Genomic DNA, 18,938 nt, shown 5'->3' on the forward strand with positions numbered 1-18,938 from the left:
ATTTCCTCTCATTGCTCTTTCTCACTTGTCAAAGTCAGCAGTTCTCCAATATACTCTCATTCCCTTGTATTACTGAAGCCTCCCACTTCTGTTCATCACCAAATTTAATTGCCGTGCTCACTATTTGTGCCAAGGTCATTATAAAAAGGTTTCAGTGAGATGACTCCTGGGACCAGAACTGGTAAAATTCAGTACGAATGTCCTACTGCTCCAGCCCTGATGTCAAAACCTCGCCGCCTTGTATTTTTGTCTGTCTTGCATTACTTACATGTTTCCACATCAAATTCTCGGTTGAAGTCCTGTTAAATGAGACCGATTGAACGTCCTCCGTGCAGGAACTTGTTTCGCTTAAATCCAAGGCGGGAGCTGCCAGCAGATGGTAGGAAACAGCCACCCCGGCAGAGCTCCGTCCTGCCACCCGCAGCCGCCCAGGACGTCTGGATTTACTGAAGCTCCTCGGCCTTCGTCAAATTGAAAAAAACAAATTATTTGTCCTCATTAGTTCAGCACTTCACCCACCTGTCAAGCCTGATGTCTAAACTGGCAATTTTTGTCTGCTGATTTGTGGTTCTGTTCTCATTTTATAGACATTATCTACATGCAAGAGCCATTAGGCCTCTTCTTGGACCACTGCAGACCCCTCTCACCTGCGTTTTTCCCTGGACAGGGTGGCACTGCCTTCCTGAACTTGAACCAAAGTTGCTATCAAAATAGGTGCTCTTCTTTATGTAACTGGGAAAATAATATAATTAATTTTCTACCTTTCCTGTCTACTTAATGCTTTACTAATTTTGTGCATACAAACCAGGTTGTTTCACCAACACCACCGTACAAACTGATATTCTGTGGTTTTCCACCTGGATCGCCCACACCCTCTGAAAGCTGCAGCTTTCCAGAAGAGAAGCTTCACTCCTGTAAACAGCAACTAGGAAACATGCGTAATTCTTCAAATTAAAGCTATTGCTTGAGGCCATTTCATGTCAAATCATCAGTAGAGATATTCACCAACTCTCAAGAGCTATATTTATAGTTAGCCCATTTGTGTGAAATAAACTTTATAGAGGCATAATTGTTTAATGCTGTCACGCAGCGTGAAGTCAGAGGAGGAAATGTAATCCCTATTTTCGGGATTATTGGGCACCGCACAGAGCGTCAGTGACGTGTTAAAAGTTACACAGGAAGGCTGGAATAGACCTTTGGGATTTAACTCCTGGCATCTTCTCCCAGTCCCTCAATCACGATGCCATCATCTTATCTGCTGGTTTGGTAGCGTTTCCATACCTGACTCAGAGCTGCTTCTCCTCGCTATCAGATGGATTAGTTCTGCTTCCCTTCCCGTTTCCCCGTTTGTTTGGGTGGACACATCCTTCGTGGGGAGCTGAGCGGTCTCCACAGCCAGGGACACCCAGCCGAGCAGAGAGAAGAAACAAAATAAGGGCAGAGGAGGAAGAACCCTGTAAATCTTCACAGGACGCACGGAAGCGCCCTGCGCTCTCTGCGGATCCAAGAGGACAGCGAGCGCAGCGGTTCCACGCGCCTCTCGCTCCACTCCCCTTTTTCTGCTGGTCTCGGCATTGAAAACCTGAACACAGGGTTAATGGACAACATCATAATCCAGCTGCAGGACAGTTTCCGTACTGGCCGAACCCCACCTCACCTCAGCAGAGCACATCAGCACAAGCTCCCTAACCACGCCTGGAGCGCGTTTCCCAGCGCTGCGTCCCCGTCCCCTCCGCGCCCGGCCTCCGGTCGACAAGGCTCCAGCAGAGGGGGCTCGGAAGCCGGTTAAGAACCAGGGACGTTCTGCTTGCGGAGCGGGCAAAGCTAAGGAGGAAGAGGAGAAAGGACGGTACAAATGAATGTGCGTTTTAAAACCATGACTTGCTTCTGAGCAGGCGGCCTGGGCTGCTTACAGAGCAGCACTAATGAAAACGCACAAGATTAAACAGCGGCAGGGCTTCCAATCATCTCAGACACCCCCTTTTCTCTACACTTAGGGGCAGAATATTCTGTTACAGTGGAAGGTTGGTTGTTTTCCCCCCAGGATTTTCAAGCCACTTACTGATCAGTGATTGATTATGTGCTTTTCACTTATTATACAACCGGTATCAGAGAAGAGGTGACTTTCCCCAGGACCACAGAACAAGCAGCTCAGCCCTGCCAGATGTTCCTCAATATCTACAAGAGGCAGAGAACTTCTCCTCTCGTTTCCCACCCATGTTCCTCTCCAGGACTCTATGGCGCTTCTTTTGCCGCACTGACGGGCAATTCACTTCTCGTACCATCCACCAATTCCGGACTTTTTGCACTAACCGGCTCCAACTTGCACGAGTTTTTCTTCCACCAGAGTGGAAGCTGCAAAGTTTCTTTGCAGAATTCCAAAGCACAGATCCAAACAAAAAAAATAGAGGATGTAAATACATTTCTAGCGTAAAAGACAAACAATTTGCAGAAGCAAAGCATCTTTTCCAAATACAGATTACTAGAACAAAGTCCATATATAGCTTAAAAACCACTGTAGCATCTTTACAGGCAACTCTTTCCACTGCGGTCATGAAGCTTAATGAGCTTTTATTTCAAAGGCAGTACACAAAGCATTAAGAGGAACCCAAGGCTGCCGGACAAGAGTTTAGTGTAACCACAGTTAATCTAAATACTGACATCAGTCTGCTCACCAAGCTCTGAGGTGAAAGCAAAGGTCCAAGTTCTGCCACCCTGTTCCCCTCCAGGTCCCAGTTCCAGCAATGGCCCCAGTGACTGAGCTGCTGGATCAACCCACCCGTGACCACAGGTCAGCCCCGCACAGGAGGGACCTCGCAGCTAAACACGCACCCAATTGCTTTGTCTTCAGTTTGCCTGTGTTCAAAAAGCCTTAGAGACCAATTATTTGAACTAAAGAAAAATCCCTCTTCCCCTCACCTTAAAGCCACGCAGGCAGATAATTACCATTCGTTGTGTAGGGAACGAACCCTACGCAAAGAGGTTGGAAAACAACCACAAACACCACGCGCACACAGGGACCCCACAGCAGGTTGTTTGAAGAACGCAAATATTTAAAGTACACCCACACGAACCATTCTGTTCGAGCTCCGTTGGGACTGGGTTCCCAACCATCTAATGATCTGGAGTAACTCGCAACTTGGGGCAGCTCGAATTGGCGAGTTTGCTTGGGTATCAGTGGGATGAGAAATCGATACGCTCCAGCGGTTCTGTAGACAAGGAAAAGCCAACAGCGCCCTCGCCCCGCCAGCAACCAGCTCCACGCGGGACACAGGAGCCTCTTTGAATCAGCTCCCCGCTCGCCCCCAGGTCCCAGCTCTCGAACTCACACAGTGAACCGCAGTCAATCTACAAATGTTCCATTTTTATTACAAAGTATGAAAGGCAGAAAATACTGTACCTAATACACAGGAGGCTGGAACTTCGAAAGGAGGTTAAAAAATCGGAATAAAACTACATAGGACGCAGGAAACAGCATAAAAGGATGCGACATTCCACTTGCAAGCGATTTCAGAAAATTGCCTTAAAATTTACAGAGTTTCAACAACATGGTTCCATGACTCAGGTGTTCAAATCCATCGTAACAAAACCTTTTGTATTTTCTCCATAAAAATAACGGATATAGGGACACTGCAGTTATCCAGGTCAACAACGCACGCCTGTTGAAAAGCGGGATACTAAGGCTCCTCTAGGACAGTATAGTAGCGAAGTTGCAAATCTCAATACACAAGGTGGAGAAGGACAGAAATAAAACTACTATTGCTTTAACATATTTTAGTGAGAACAAGAAGTCAGGAATCTCATATGGATGTTTGTACAATCATGCTACAAAGATTACAACTTCAGGAATCACCACAACGGGACTGCGCATGGGAAGAGCAGAAGGGAAAACACACATAAAAGTAAACGTCTCCTACTTGACTATCGGTAACAGAAACGGATTTAAATTACATTTTACACTGCTAGCAACCCGGGTTTCAAACCGAAAAAAGGTTCCTGTTCAATAGTAGACTTCGGAATTCATATTTACCAGGTTGGCAGAGCAGCAACGGGCGCCCCTCGGCTGCTCCAGGACCCTCCGCTGCTCCAGGACCCTCCGCAGCGGCTCCGCTCCTCCGCCTGCGCTCGGCTGGGACACATCTCACCCCCATCAGAGACTTGCAAACGGGAACACAATCTCCAAGGGGCGAGAGCTGAACACGCGGCTGCTCGTGGCCACCCTATTTTTTTCAGGAAACAGCTTATTTTTTCACTTTGTTAGATTCTTCTGAAAAGAAATCAACTTGATGGGAGCCACGCAGATAATTCGTTTTTAAAATGTTTGTGATTATGGAAATTCTCGCTTGATGCCGAGTACCAGAGGTTGCACACAAGGCCACTGAGATACCTTTCCATCCTGTGTCGGGCAGCAGCGCGCAGGTCCCACAGCGCCCCTGCCACGGTCACCGCATGAGCACCCACTGACTGCTATTCAGTTGCGTCTTAATTACCGTGTTTTAGTGCTGGTGAAAGGTGCTGATCAGGAGTTCTGGAGATCTCTTTCCCCCAGAAAGAAAAAGTCATGTGCATGCTAAACTCTCGATATCCTCGAGAAGGAGACGTCTGACTCTCCTCAGGTCAGCAGGGGGAAATACAGCTGCGTCTCTAAGCGGGAAAAAGTGCTCTTTAAGTGCCACATACAATTAATTCCCCGGATTCTCCACAAGGAGAAATGGGAACATAGTTGACAGTACCTTGCGCATTCCAGGACTGATTCTGGACACCTCCTTTTAATGGCTGCGGTACAATAACTACAGGCCTGCTCTTCAGTATTGGTCTGACAGTAGAAAACAGGAAATATCAGAGAGAACGTGTGTTAAGTGACAGGATAACAGTGGATCTGAGGGGTAGGACCATTTTGCTAAGCTAGTGAGAAAACTAAACCCTTCGGTACCTCGATGGAACTGCATCTGTGCAATCGGAGCCCCTGCAGCCGTTCATTCCTTTCACTATGTCCTGAAAGAGTTAAAACAGCACTAACAGCAGGAGTTCAGGTTGTGTGCGCTCACAGACAAGAGCTGCATTGTCTTTCTATCACAAAAATAAGGTACCCAAAGAATCCAGCTGCATCTTCGCACAACCAACCTGCCACCGCGGCCAGGAGCAGGAAAGGATCCGCAAACACGCCGAGTTCTGAGCAGGGCAAAGGGACTCTCTGGGCACCGAGCGGCACAACGTGCCTTGGGGTGGCCTCACCGGATCGTGTCAGTCTCAGAGCTGCAGTTTAACCTCAACAGTATTGCCAAGCGCTCACGTTTTTGGTGCTCAGTAGGAACAGATGAGGGTGCGCTGGATACTGATAACGCAGCCAGTTTAGGATTTCAGTGACTGTTGTGTATTTAACATTTTATACAAAACACAAATGCCTACCATAAAAGGGCCGAGGAAAAGATGACTCTCTCCCTAATCTTACCAAAAATATACTTGTTAAAGTGCCATCTGCAAGAGAACAAAACAGACACACTCAGCTTTCTTCATTTACATTTCAAACAAGCACGGGAGCCTCTGCGCATCGCCATGGATGGGACTCCTCCCTCACCTGTCTTGGCAGGCAGCATCTGCACTCGGCCCGATGCAGCTTTCCCATTGCAACACCAGGCAAAAAATAGCTCTTTTTACTATTATCCAGAACATTCCGGAGAGTAATTACAGCTAAGTTTTGAAAGGATCATTAACTTTGACTTATGAGAGACAATGCCTCCCCCGTTAAGTACATTTCAGCATTCCATAAGGAACAACCTGTATTATCAGTCTCCTTTCATATCAATCTCTGAAACCACTGCGTTTTCTTTCTAACTAGATTGTCAAAGCACTCAAATCCTCGCCTTTTAAATCCCTGCACACAGAAGTACAACTCCCAGAGATGCGACCTCAACGCAGCCCATTTCATTTAGACAATTAACAGAGTTGGCACACTACACCCCAATCCAACATCCAACCTATTTGCTGCAGGTTTTCACCTCGCTAATGAGTTTTACATGATGGGGATCCCCTGGTTGAGAGCCCATGTGCCAGCACCAGGTTGTCCACACCATCGGAGCACAGAAAGCTCGATTTAAACAGAATGTAAGCATCTCGAATTAATCAAGCGGACGGTGGTACACAACTACTTCAGATTTCTGCCCCAGAATCAGCCTCATCTGTACCAACAGCATGTGATTTTCTGCTTTGCAAACCTCACCGATGCTGAGATTTTTCCCTTAATGTTACTTTATACTCAAGGGATACGAGGCATCTAAAAGCAGTTGCTCTGCTCTCTCTGCTCATGCAGTAAGCACAAGATAATTGAGATCGAATAAAGCATTTTCATACACTTTGGAAAAAAAAAAAATCCTGCTTGTGAGGGCTTTACAGCCACCAGAACTGAATGCTGCAAACGGTATCTCCTGATTCACAGGCTCCGGTGACAAGTCCCGGGGTTCTGCTCTACCTGGCGGACACACCGGCAGCAGGCAGTCCGCTCCCCGCCGCCGCGGCAAAGGGCACCCAGGGCGCGCTCTCCTCGCTCTGACAGCGCCATCTGCACCACAGAACATCTCACCCAGGAGGATTTTCATGTCTTTTCAGTCATTAACCTCTGAAGTGACTTCTTTGAAAAGCAGCTATTTTAAGTAGCATTTCCCTGGTCCAAAACAGCCTCTAGTGATTTCAAATGTAATTTCATATGAAGAATGAGAATGGATTATGCCCAAAGCAATATGCTGGAGATACAGCAGATACCCCAACTGGCTAAACAAATAGGATATCGCTTTATTTAGAACCCACTGGAGCCTCTAAGATTCCTTCGCTTGCCTTTGAGGAGTTTGGAACGAGCTCGCAGTTCCACAAATGAACTTGAAGCTGTGTTGTGGCTGGAAGGGCTGACACCGGGTTCTCTTCAGGTTCATAACAAGACTGTTTTCCAACAGCAGCAAAAACAACCTGGCCATTCAGACCACCAGCCCCTTTTATACACACTCTTTCTCATCATCTTAGCGTAACAGATTGTATTCCTCTGGCAATAAACTGCATCTGCCATTCAGTACAGCCTACGGAGTCTTTTAGTGACTTCACTTTCGACTAAATTATCTCATGTCTTTTTTAAAGCACAATTCTACAGCTGTAAAAGATGCATTTTTATGCTAAGCACCAGATGCACTCACCCTTTACTCGCACCATCTATACAAGAGACTCAAACATAAAGGGGGCTACAGAAAGCAGTAATACTACAGGTAGTTCCCTCTTAGTAACACAGCACATTATGCCTGCTGTTTGTAATTAAACAGTACGCAGCCTGTGTGCATATTTTTATACAAGTATCTAAAGTTGTGAATGCTGTTATATGCTTCTGCTAAGAAAATCCTCATTTTCACTTCGTTCTGCATAAGTATTTTCCCGTTTAAGACCAAGTGCTACTGTAAAAAGTGATAACCTAATGGTTTGGCTGACGCTGTAGTGACGTTAGGTCAAACCCGCCTGTGGGACACGCTGCTCTCAGCACTGCTGCCAACAGGAAAAACTGACCTTCACGACAAACCAAGTTTTCTGTCAAAAATCCCACAATTGAACACAGAATGTCACTGACAAAACACAAGCTTGAACTGTGTTAAGAGTCTTTTGGTTCTCCAGTATTAAAAAGGAGTGATGGAATAAAGCTGTCCCTAATGAATCCCTATCAAATCCACAAGGCAGTGCTTTTCTGAGCTCCATGTTGAGCAGCGGCCTGGAGAATATTTCTGTATGTCCAGAATGACAGAACTTTTCCAATCCTGTTCTGTATTGACAGCGATTTCAGTGTCAGCTTCGCTGTTCCACAGCAATCCCTTCTCCCAACTTGAATCTTGTCAGTTTGTGCAGGAAAGTGCAAGTTTGCCGACATCCTGCTCTTTATGACGCTGCCTCCGGCCGCAGGTGAACGCTCGTTAGGTGGAGACACTTCTGATGGTCTGACACATGGCAGCTCGGCTGGCGCAGCCTCACCGACCAGCTATGCCCGGCTGTCTTCATCACCAGCTCTGCGGAGCATTCACTTGAGTAGCTGTTATCAAAGATCTTTATCGTGCCTAATCCACTCAGCTCCGACTGAAAAGCACTGCTGTACAGGATCCACTATTCACTGCAGAAACAGAAGCCCTCAGGCACATCCTCAAAAGATACGAGGATGACAAGAGCCAAACCGAAGCCTATACAGCACAGTTTCTTCCCTTTTAAACCCATCGCTGTGCATTAGGGAATCATTGGTTTCAGAGAAACAGCCTTCGCTTGGATAGAGGACCAGCTTTTCCAACTCATCTGGCTCGTTCAACAAGACCTGACAGTACCAAGCAAATACACTCTGTAAAACACAAAAGATTGCTCTGCCCTCCTTTCAAGAACTCCTGGAACACAGGCCAAACGAAAAAAGCTCCAAGGTACAGGCTAACCACAAAAAAACTTGCTCACATTATTTGCCAATCAAGCAAGCTACAAAGTGTGAAACCATTTTATTTTGCTTTAGATAATAAGTCTTCTGAGGGGAAATCATTTGATTGGAAGTGCCAGTCCCAAGTCCATTACAAATCACATTTTTCAGGAGTCATTTACCTCCTGGGAGCTTAAGTCATGCACGTATCTTCCTTCCAAAACCTATTACCATTCCATTAGCTAACACAACTGCAGGATGCACGCAAATTCAGTTATCATTTAAAAATAAGGCCTACCGTAGTAACGACTGCCTCTAGTATCAGAAAAGTGTAAAGAAGTTGTGCAACAAGTGCTTTGTACTTCACAGCACCAGAAAACTCTGCGCAGGTAACCAGGTAGAGAGAGGCAAGGCAACAGTTAGTTCTGCAGGCCTTGGCCGCCGGGAGCCCGCAGCCCCACTGTGATCTGTATCAACGAATAGATCCTGCGTATGGAAGTGGATCACATATCAAAAGTAAGAATTTGGGAGAAAAGCCTTACTCAATAGAAAGTTAGCCCAATATATAAAAAACATACAAATGTTTAAACAGTTTAGAGGCAACAACAACAGGAATGATTAAGATTCCTGCCAAGGTGGCTGTTAACATCAATGTCTTTTTTCCCCCACCTTGTTTTGCACTTGCATCTATTAAACTCATTGGATGTGCTGCCTCAGCTGGCTGACAAACACATGGACATATGCAGCAACTTAAAAGCCTGCAAGCTTATTAACACAGTCAACAAACAAATACACAGAACTTTAACTGAAGGGGAAAGAAAACAAACAGAAAACCAGAACCCAGAAGGTCCAAGAGGCTCAGCACGTCTCTGCATTTTAGAGTCTTGGAGAGACAGGACACACCTGCCACTGATTCTCGTAACAGTTTCTTGTAACAGTAGATGCAAAGCAACAACAGATACTGGCCACTTGTGTTGTTCTTACTTTAGGAGGGGAGGGGAGATTATGCAGCCCTGCCTCAAGGTGGCACGAAGCAGGAAGGTTAGACTCTCAAAATCTCCAGGCAGTTGTTGTAGCAGATCGCTATCCAGTCTGGCTGGGTGGATGCCCACTGTACATTGTTGATCTCGCCCTCGGCTGTATAGGCCAAGATCGGGTCCTCAATGGCACGAGGCATCTGTTGGATATCCCAGATGAGAGCCTGATGGTCATCCGCTGCAGAGGGAAGAGAAAATCATCAGTAGAATCAAGGTATAATGAGATCTCCATACTACTAACAGGCATATAGTCCAAGGAGCTGTACAGGATACGGCTGTCGCAGTCCTGATGAGAACCAAGCCAGAGATACAGTGATACAAACACGTTCCAACAAAACAAGCTTGGATCATTACACATTACCCAGCACAGAGCTGAAAGACATCAGTGGAACTGAAAACATTTAAGAACTAGTTTGCAAAAAACTAAGGAGCATAAAAATAATAGAGCTTAGCCAAAGCAGATGCACAGTTTGGGCACTGGGCTCACCATTTGCACACAATAAGCTCCAGCATATGTCTATTTCCCACAAAAATTAGGAAAGTCACTAATTGATGGCTTCTAAACTGCAGGGATTCTTTAGCAAAAGGCAGGCAGAGAACAGCACAAACCTTTGGAGAGAGTTTTGCAGCTGCAGCAGAAGAGTCCCAGAGCCTGACCCACACAGCCAGGCAGGACGGACCACACTTACCTGCTGTGCAAATGTGGCAGGAGGAATGAGGTGCCCAAGCAATTCCATTTACACACGCTCGGTGGTTGTTTAACCTGGCAACAGGTGTGCAGGGAACTCTGACATCTAGAATCACAACCTTCAGAAACAAAACCCAACTGAATTAACAACTTGCATTTAAAAAAATACTCAGAAAAGCAAATATTTTGACCTAAGGCTACAAATACAGCCCTGTCCCAAAGGATGCACTTGGTGAGTAAATGCTGTTCTCAAAAAATGGCTTCAAGACAGTCAGTGTGTCTCAAAAGGCATCAGACTTCACGGGGGGCTTGTGAGTGATGCAGAAAGGGCAAACCAATTGAGGAACGAAGCCCTGTGCACTGAACTGCCAAAGAACAAGGCGACTCAGACACTTGCAGTTAAGGTTTTATGTGAAAACTATCGCCCAACTGGCTCACAGATCCCTCTTAAAAACCAGCTGAAACATACACAGAGATCTTCAAGTTTATAACGCCAAAGTTACTTCTTTATCTCCTACTGAAGTTAGTACACTAAGAATTGATCTTCGATCATACTGCAGTTCAGGAATTGACACTGCCGCACTTACTTTAACAACCTGTTTACTAATTACTACCAAGCCACCTCCCAAAAAACCCACAGCCACTAGCACGTACCTCCATGCCGTCCATGGCCATCGTAGCAAGGTAGTTGGGATCCTGCTTATTCCAGCAGAGACGCAGCAACGGGTGGTGCTGGGGGTCCTCGTAAATGATGGTGCTGTGTTCCAGGTGGCGGAGATCGAACATCCTCACCGAGCCATCCGCACCAACCGAAGCGAACATGTCCCTGCCGCCGCCCGCGCGGCTGAACGCGATGTCGTACACCTGCTCGGCGACGGGACAGAGGGACAGAGCCTTGGGTTAGTGAGCAGGCTGCCTCCGCGTTTGCAGTAAAATGGGTTGTGTATACGGAGAGCAGATCTAATTGCAACATATTCTGCCAAACAGTTGCTGTTCCTACCAAATTCTTAGTTACTACACTTGCCAAAAGGAGGCAAAAAATTAAAAGCATTGTGTCATTATAGGATGATTCACTAAAATGAAACATACCCGTTTCCCAGACAGATTTTTTTTTAATTTTAATTGCTAAAAATAGTATTATGTTAAAATGAAAATCTTGCAAGCTGCTTATTGCCTTTGCTATGCAGTTGATTTCAAAACATCAACTGAGGTTTTACCTCATTTTTCTAAAATGTTCTGGAGCACAATCTAGTAACACAAGCATATTCTCAAGTTCAGATTCTCCGATGAGCAAACAGCTGTTTTGATAGCCACGAGTGCAGTTTTAGTTTGATACACAGTTTTGAGTATCTTGATCTTTGATAAATTCTCTTTTTGGATCAGAGTTTGAGAAAAAGGAGGAAGACAGAAAAGCTGTTTCTTTTTTGTTGCTTAAAACCCATGCAATGTAAACACCCAGAAAAAGCCGTCACCTCTTTGTCATGCGCAATGAGCTGGGTCTTCACATGGCCAGAGACCAGGTTTACCCTGCCCAGAACCTGGCCCGTCTCCAGACCCCAAATAGTGCAGGTTGTGTCGATACTAGAGGTACCTGAAAGAAAACCACTTCTGTTAGCAAAATTAATATTATCACAAATTATTTAATCACTTGGTGGATTAATGTAATATCCTCTGACATCGACAGATCAAAATAGCTACAAGAACAGCCTACAATTCAAATCAAGAATGTCAAACAGCCAACAGCCCAAGTGCCCAAACCTTTTAGCCGCAGAAATCGCCTTCCTCACAGGAATAAAGTGTAAATAGCTCATGTCAACTTCAATCTATTCAGAAGCCTGATGCAACCAAGATCACAGAATCCCAGAATGTCAGGGGCTGGAAGGGCCCTGGAAAGCTCATCCAGTGCAATCCCCCCATGGAGCAGGAACACCCAGCTGAGGTTACACAGGAAGGTGTCCAGGCGGGTTGGAATGTCTGCACAGAAGGAGACTCCACAACCTCCACTACCAGATTCAAGACTCTACACTTGCCCTTGTTCTATTTCATTACATTTTTCCCTGCCCAGCTCTCCAGCCTGTCCAGGTCTCTGATGGCAGCACAGCTTCCAGTGTCAGCCACTCCTCCCAGCTTGGTGTCATCAGAAAACTTGCTGACAGTCACTCTATTCCCTCATCCAAATCATTGATGAATATACTGAACAATACCAGCCCCAGCACTGCCCCTGAGGCTCTGCACTGGATCCAGGCCTCAACTGACTCTGCCCATTGACCACGACTCTCTGGCTTCTTCCCTTCAGCCAGTTCGCAGTCACCTCACTCCCCGCTCATCCAGCCGCACTCCCTCAGTTCAGCTGTGAGGACGCTGTGCAGACGGTGTCAATGCCTCACTCAAGTCGAGGGAGATCACGTCCATCGCTCTACCAGATGAACATTTCCATCCTATAAGTCTCACGTCCACATCAAAACCAAAATAGTGCTGCGATAGTGTATTATTATTAATTCATTTCTGCTGTGGACTGAAGGCGGGGCTAGTAGTAAAGCTCTTAAGAGATCAGAGATGCAACACACAAAAAATAAATCATGTAGTAAATAATTACTATGACATATTATCACTGTTAATCTGGGCAAATCCCCCCAACATAAACGGTTGCACTCTTCTGGGAAACAAACCTCTGCTGGATCAGTCATCTTGGATTCAGAGTTTGTCCCAAGGGCTATAATTAAACCTTAAGCATTCAGCCCCCTCCTCCAACTGAATTAATGGCTCCTGGTTTTACTGCTGCTGCTCTAATGGCTTCCCAAAAGACAAATCTTGGTACACGGTTTTCTATCCACTCCAGAATGTGCCAAAATAAGTCGCAGGAGTTCATGTATTAATACATCATTACTTAGTGCTACAACAGCTCACCAGCCCTGAAGACTGAGGCTCCCTATATGAAAATAAGGAACATGCCTAATCCAACCAAAGTGACCAATTTTGTACTGGACAGGGCACCTGTCAAGGTAAAAATGTCTGTGAGCTGCACGATTTTTTTTATTCTTTATTTTTAACCTAAGACAATGTCTGTTTCTACAGTGTAGAATTTTCTTCACTGGTTAGTGATCAGATTAACCAGTGGACACGCAACGACACAGCACTTAGTCACAGCCCCAGCTTGAGACTAAATTCAAAAGCCATGCCAAAAATGCAGCATTTTGTCAGTCTCACCTAGAAGGTAAGGATCCACTTCATTCCAGTCAAACGATGTCAGTGGAGCACAGAAATCAGAGTTCTTGTTATTGTTCAGCAAGCACTCCAGCCGGGTCTCTGTTTCACCCACCTTTAGAAAAAGTGAAACATCTGACTCAAATAACATCACAACTTGTTCCACTTGCACTTCCAAAACAAAGCGTTAATCTGGGTTTCTTTCCTCTCAGCTTTACATCCTGTAGCTCTCAAAAACAATCACCATCTCTGTCTTCAATAAGGCAATTAAGACAGCAACTACCATGATAATTCTGCTTCTATAATCTTCATATTTAGTAACATTACTGCGGTTAAAAAAACAAGTTATTAAGTGCTCTGACTTGATTCTATATCTTAACCTCCACGCTACAGCAAGGGCAAGACACCCTGAAAGGAAAATAACTCGCTTCAAAACACCTGGTCTTGAGTGAAAATGGGATCAATATGCCACACAATTAGTACCATGGTTCGTCTTTTTCTAGGGAGGATTCACTCACCCTCCACACGCGCAGATAGTCGCCGCTGGTCGCCAGCAGGTCTGGATACACCCCCTTGGTGTCCGGGATCCACATGAGCTTCGTGGTAGGGTAGGGGTGATCAAAGGTGTTCCTGCAAATGAATTCTGAGCTCTCTTCATCCAAACCAACAAGCTGCACCTGTAAAAAGCCACATTTAAAAGAATTTTATCAAAATAATTTATAATTACAGCATTAAGACTGAATATATTTCAGAAGGAAAATATAAAAGGACCATCACGTCAATGGAATGAGAAATCATTGAAGCTTTGCTTCCCAGCTGGGGCATGTAAGCAAAGTGAAGTATACGTAATCACCACAGCGCTTTACTTTGAAGAGCTGATCTCAAATGAATCAAAATCCAATCCTAAAGGATTAAAGACCACCCTTCTCCACATCGCAAAGCCTAGTTTAAATCGCAGGCTTAAACTGCACAAACATTACTCCAAGTCATCTTCAACCAAACTGATGCTGCCAATGTCATCTTCAGAGAGCAGGACACGCTGTGGTTTGCATGACAACCACCCACAATTAAAGCCCCTATTGTGGGGGCCACAGCCCCGCGGCGTGTGACGGATCACGCCAGCTCTCTGCCTACCTGGCTTCAGCATCACGTTAACTGAAACACTCCGTCACAACTGCACACAATTAAGATACAGACTAATCACAGAGTCAGAAAAGAGAACTCAAAAAATAATGGGGAAGACAACATATTTAAGTAATTATTCAAATGTTTTGTGTGAAAAGACCAAGAAAGCAGGTCTGAAAGATTCTAGATAACTTGATTCCAAATTAGGGGTTCTTTTGCACAGCAATGTGACAGTGGGAAGGGCTCATTTGCCCGGTTGTGAGAGTGATGTGAGATGGAGCAAACACTAAATTATCTTCACATAGCTTGGTCACGCCAACACCTGAAGTAATGCTTCACGTCCTAGACATGATGTTATTAGAAAAATATTGACACGGCAGAAAGTGCTCAGCGAACAATGCGGTGCTGGAAGATGTGTTTAACCCAGCAGCGAGTGCAAGAGCTAAACAGGATGAAAGCCCCACTGTGCTAAGTGCTGTCAAAACACAAATATTATGAGGACAACTCACTACAATTAGTTTGTAAGCTGCTCACTGTAGGAACTTCCTACTACTTTCCACACAGCAGCTTCCTCCTGGAAACAGTGGCTTAATGGACTTTTACTGAGAAAAATCCTAAACATTCCAGATACGCAGTTTGGTTCATAAACTACACATTTAAATTAGACTGGAAATCTACCTTATTTTTTCCATGTAACAAAAAAAAAAAACAACAAATGCTTCAGCAGATCTTAAACATTAGGGGTTATGAGTCCATTTAGAGATGCTCTTAAGAAAAGCAAACCTTGCCCCTTGCCTCAATGAGAAAATCCAGCCTTTTCACCCCAGAACTAACTCTAAAAGACATATCCAAGTCTGCCTTGTACTCTTTGTTCCAGCTACTCCTTATTCTACTTTAGGATGAATCAGTCAAGAATCTCCGAGGCTTCTGAAGTGATTGACAAATGGCTTTCTAACTCCTTTAGGGATCAGAAATACTAAGCGGATTTTACAAAGGAAGCAAATTGTCCTTGGTGATAGAAAATCTTGCGGCAAGGTCACGATCAGAAGACAAATGGTCTCTAATCACGTCTCCTTTGCTTATGCTGTTTTCAGCTCGATATGAGTGTACAAAGCCTACACAATCAACACACTCATAATCAGAAGCAAACCTCAAACAGCACAGGACCCACTTTTCTTGGTGTGAATTTATATATTCCTGCACTGCATATTCATGTTTAACCCCTCTGAACTGAAGAAAAAGCAATGACTGTGTAGCAACCCGGTATCTTTGTGATCTTTGACACTTTCAGTGGCAGGCTGGGATATAGAACAAAAATTGCATTATCAACACTTGGAGCTTGTGGCAAGTGGTGAAGATCAGGTGTGTGACACTGACCTGCAGCAGCCTGGGACGCATGGAGACAGGAGTGGAAAATACTGCTTGAGAAGCTGTGTTCTCTCCTAGCTCAGCATATTCAAAGGTACGACTCTTCTCTTCGTACTTGATCACATACAGTGATTACAGAATCCCTCCAATCATCCTCTTGTGCAGGCTGAACACAAGGAGATGGAATGATGGAATTATTTGCAGGATTATATCAGAGTCCTGTCTCCTGCAAGCCAGGCAAGATTGCTGCTGCCAGCTCCTGCACGAAGAAATGCCTCAAGTCTGGCCCAGGTACGAGTGAGGTTACACCACTTACATGGACAGAGCTAAGAGTTTACAGCCGGTGTGCACCAAGAGTTCCCAATCTGGAGCATGAAGCTACTCCCTGAATGTTTCCGTAGCCTCTCAAAGACTGAGCAAAGCTGTGCGAGTCACAGTACGACACCATAAAGACAGAGCAGACGAAACACCACCCCCCAGCTTGTTCTGGTCCCTAAAGTAAAGGAGACAACATCAATACTCTAAGCAATAACAACACTTGCAATTAGCCAGGACAGCTCTGTCTTAATGATCTTCCTCTACTGAAAGCATTACAAAAAGCAGCAAACAAGGAAACCTCAAAAAAAAAACCCCAGAGCTCTTTGAAATATCAGAGGCACAGCAAAACCTCTCAGCAAGTGAAGGTTATGTTGCACTGCATTTATTGGACAAGTTTAATTTTTAATCATACATCAGCTTTATTTCTATAGCAGCAACATCCAGACTGGCATCCCATTCTCATATATTTAATGTCAGGTTCTGTACACCACACAGATCTCATAGCATGTGGTGCTTACGTGAAGTCAACAGAATAGTTACTCCTGAAGCTCAGAGGTCAAGGGAAGCTTTGAGGAATATTTCCAGACAGCAGAAATGTACATAGTCCTACACAATTCCTGTCTGCAACAACTGTGAGCATGAAGGGTAGAAAAAGCGGGGTTGGCTCAATTTCTTTACACTTGAAGCCTGAATCGAAAAGCAGACCTGATCACACTGCAATCAAGAGCCACCCCAGGGAATGGGCCCAACTTCAGGAGGTAAAGGCAACATAAACCAATACCGCCTTAGTAACCAATTCTACCACCTCTAAACAAAAAAACTGGTTGCAAGTTTGTTATATTAGCTTCTCAGAATACAGATTAAAAACATTTTCAAGCTGGTCTTTAAATAAATTAGAAGTTTTTAAGCTCAGGGACCTGCCTTTCCCCAGCAGCACTCCCAGAACCACAACAGTGCTCACCAGCATAAGGAGATGACTCGTACACACCAGCTCATCCTGCCCGAACTACAAAGTGCTCAGAAGTATCACGTCTGCAGGTGCTGTAATGTAACCTAAGAGATGTCCTAACCTAATTTAACAATCTAAGAGATGTCACCCTTGCTTTACTGTCACCTCCTCTCATCACATCCTTGCAAAGCCCCAACATCAACTTTCTGACATCATTTTCCACAATCCCCATTAAACAGCTTGACAAAGCTACAAAGCACACACGCTGTAAATACACAAGGCTGTAACTGCAAAATCTTAGTTCCATACAAGCTTCAGGATGCTCCGTAACTATACCCATTTCTTCATCTCTCTTCCATTTATATGAATTCATTATATCAGACTAGTACATTAAAGTCTGTTCAGAAATGACTGCACAAGTGTTTGCAGAGGTGAACACGTTGTCTCTATTACCAGTGTAAGGTTCTCGGCTTATATCTGGCAGGGAAACACTGAAGATATAATCTCATGCCTCATTACACCCTTGTTCTCCAAGAAAAGTAAAACTACTGAGGAACCAGTGAAAGTGGCTTATATACTTATGAGAAAAGTTACCACACAGAAGCTCTCCACAGCAAGAAATGACAACAGCATAAAATTTGCAACACAGTCTCAGACATGCTGTATATGCACAAACTTTAGTCCTGGCCATACGCTTTCCTTCATGCTGGAAAAAAAGCCAGTTATGCTCCAGTTGGGGGACCTTCCCGGCTGAGAAGTGACCAGCACCTGGGGCTCTTCCCACCCACAGTCCCTCCCAAAATCTGAGGAAACAAGCCTCAAACATAGAATCATTCCAGTTGGAAGAGACCACCAAGACCATCGAGTCCAACCATAACCTATCTCTGGCACTAAACCGTGTCCCTAAAAGCATCGAGCCGCATCTTCCCGGGATGCTCCAGCAACGCTGAGGTCCTGCTGTAGTTAACACCCCGAACTGCGGCAGGGGGAGCGAGGCCAGCACCCGCACCTCAGGGACACCTGAAGGCTCCGGTGCCGAGGGCAAGGTGGGATCACGGAATGAGAGTGGCTGGGGCTGCAGGACCCCTGCAGGTCCCCAGCCCACCTGCCCACGCAGGGTCACGGAGCAGATCACACAGCTCGGTCCAGGCGGGTCTCAATGTCTCCAGAGGAGACTCCACGCCCGCTCCGGGCAGCCCGGGCCAGGCTCTGCTGAAGGGAGCCCCTGCACCGCCCCAACGGCGGGGCCCGCGCCCGGGAGCCGCCGGTCCCCCTACCTTGTTGTTGTACTCCTCCACGAAGCTGCCCAGCGCCAGGCGGAACCGCTTGTCCGGCCGGACGCTCCAGTTCATGGCGTACACGGTCCAGGGCGCCTCATATTTGTAGATCTCCTTCCGCTTCCCGTGCAGCGACATGGCTGGGCCGAGGGGGCCCCCGGCAGCGGCGGCGCTGAGAGGAGCAGCGGGCTCGGCTGAGGGGGAAACCCGGGTGGGCTCGGGGGGGAGCGATGGGCCCGCTGAAGGGAGCGGGAAGGCGAAGTGGGCCGGGGAGAGGAGAGGAGCGGCCAGCCGGGCGCAGCGAGGCCGGCGGGGAGCGGGGAGGCCGCAGCACGGGCCGCGCCCCCAGGCCCGGCTCCAGACCCCGGCGGCGGCGGGAGCAGCGCGGAGGCCGTTTGGGATTCGGCCCCTCACACAACGGGAACGGAAGCCACGCGGGAAGCCCCGCCCACTGGGTGCGAATTGGCTATATTGGCTGCCACTTAGAGGCTCAAGCATCTATTGGGTAGTTCTCCTATCCGTTTGGCCTTCTTCGGTTTTCTATTGGTCGCTT

At 46.1% G+C, this 18,938-nt stretch overlaps 1 protein-coding gene across 1 annotated transcript; it reads right to left on the minus strand.

Annotated features, from left to right (window-relative positions):
- Nucleotides 1–3,343: 3,343 nt before the first annotated feature.
- DCAF7 (DDB1 and CUL4 associated factor 7) lies at nt 3,344–18,809 on the minus strand. The gene is made up of 7 exons (XM_082071098.1): nt 18,386–18,809; nt 13,867–14,025; nt 13,352–13,463; nt 11,617–11,735; nt 10,799–11,008; nt 10,146–10,263; nt 3,344–9,634 (listed from the first exon to the last, which is right to left on the minus strand). Exons 1-7 carry the CDS (start codon nt 18,521–18,523, stop codon nt 9,462–9,464), a joined length of 1,029 nt encoding a protein of 342 aa, XP_081927224.1. The 5' UTR covers nt 18,524–18,809; the 3' UTR covers nt 3,344–9,461.
- Between the last annotated feature and the right edge of the window lie 129 nt (nt 18,810–18,938).

This window comes from Streptopelia decaocto, assembly GCF_964273445.1.
Source record: "Streptopelia decaocto genome assembly, chromosome: 22".
Taxonomy (NCBI): domain Eukaryota; kingdom Metazoa; phylum Chordata; class Aves; order Columbiformes; family Columbidae; genus Streptopelia; species Streptopelia decaocto.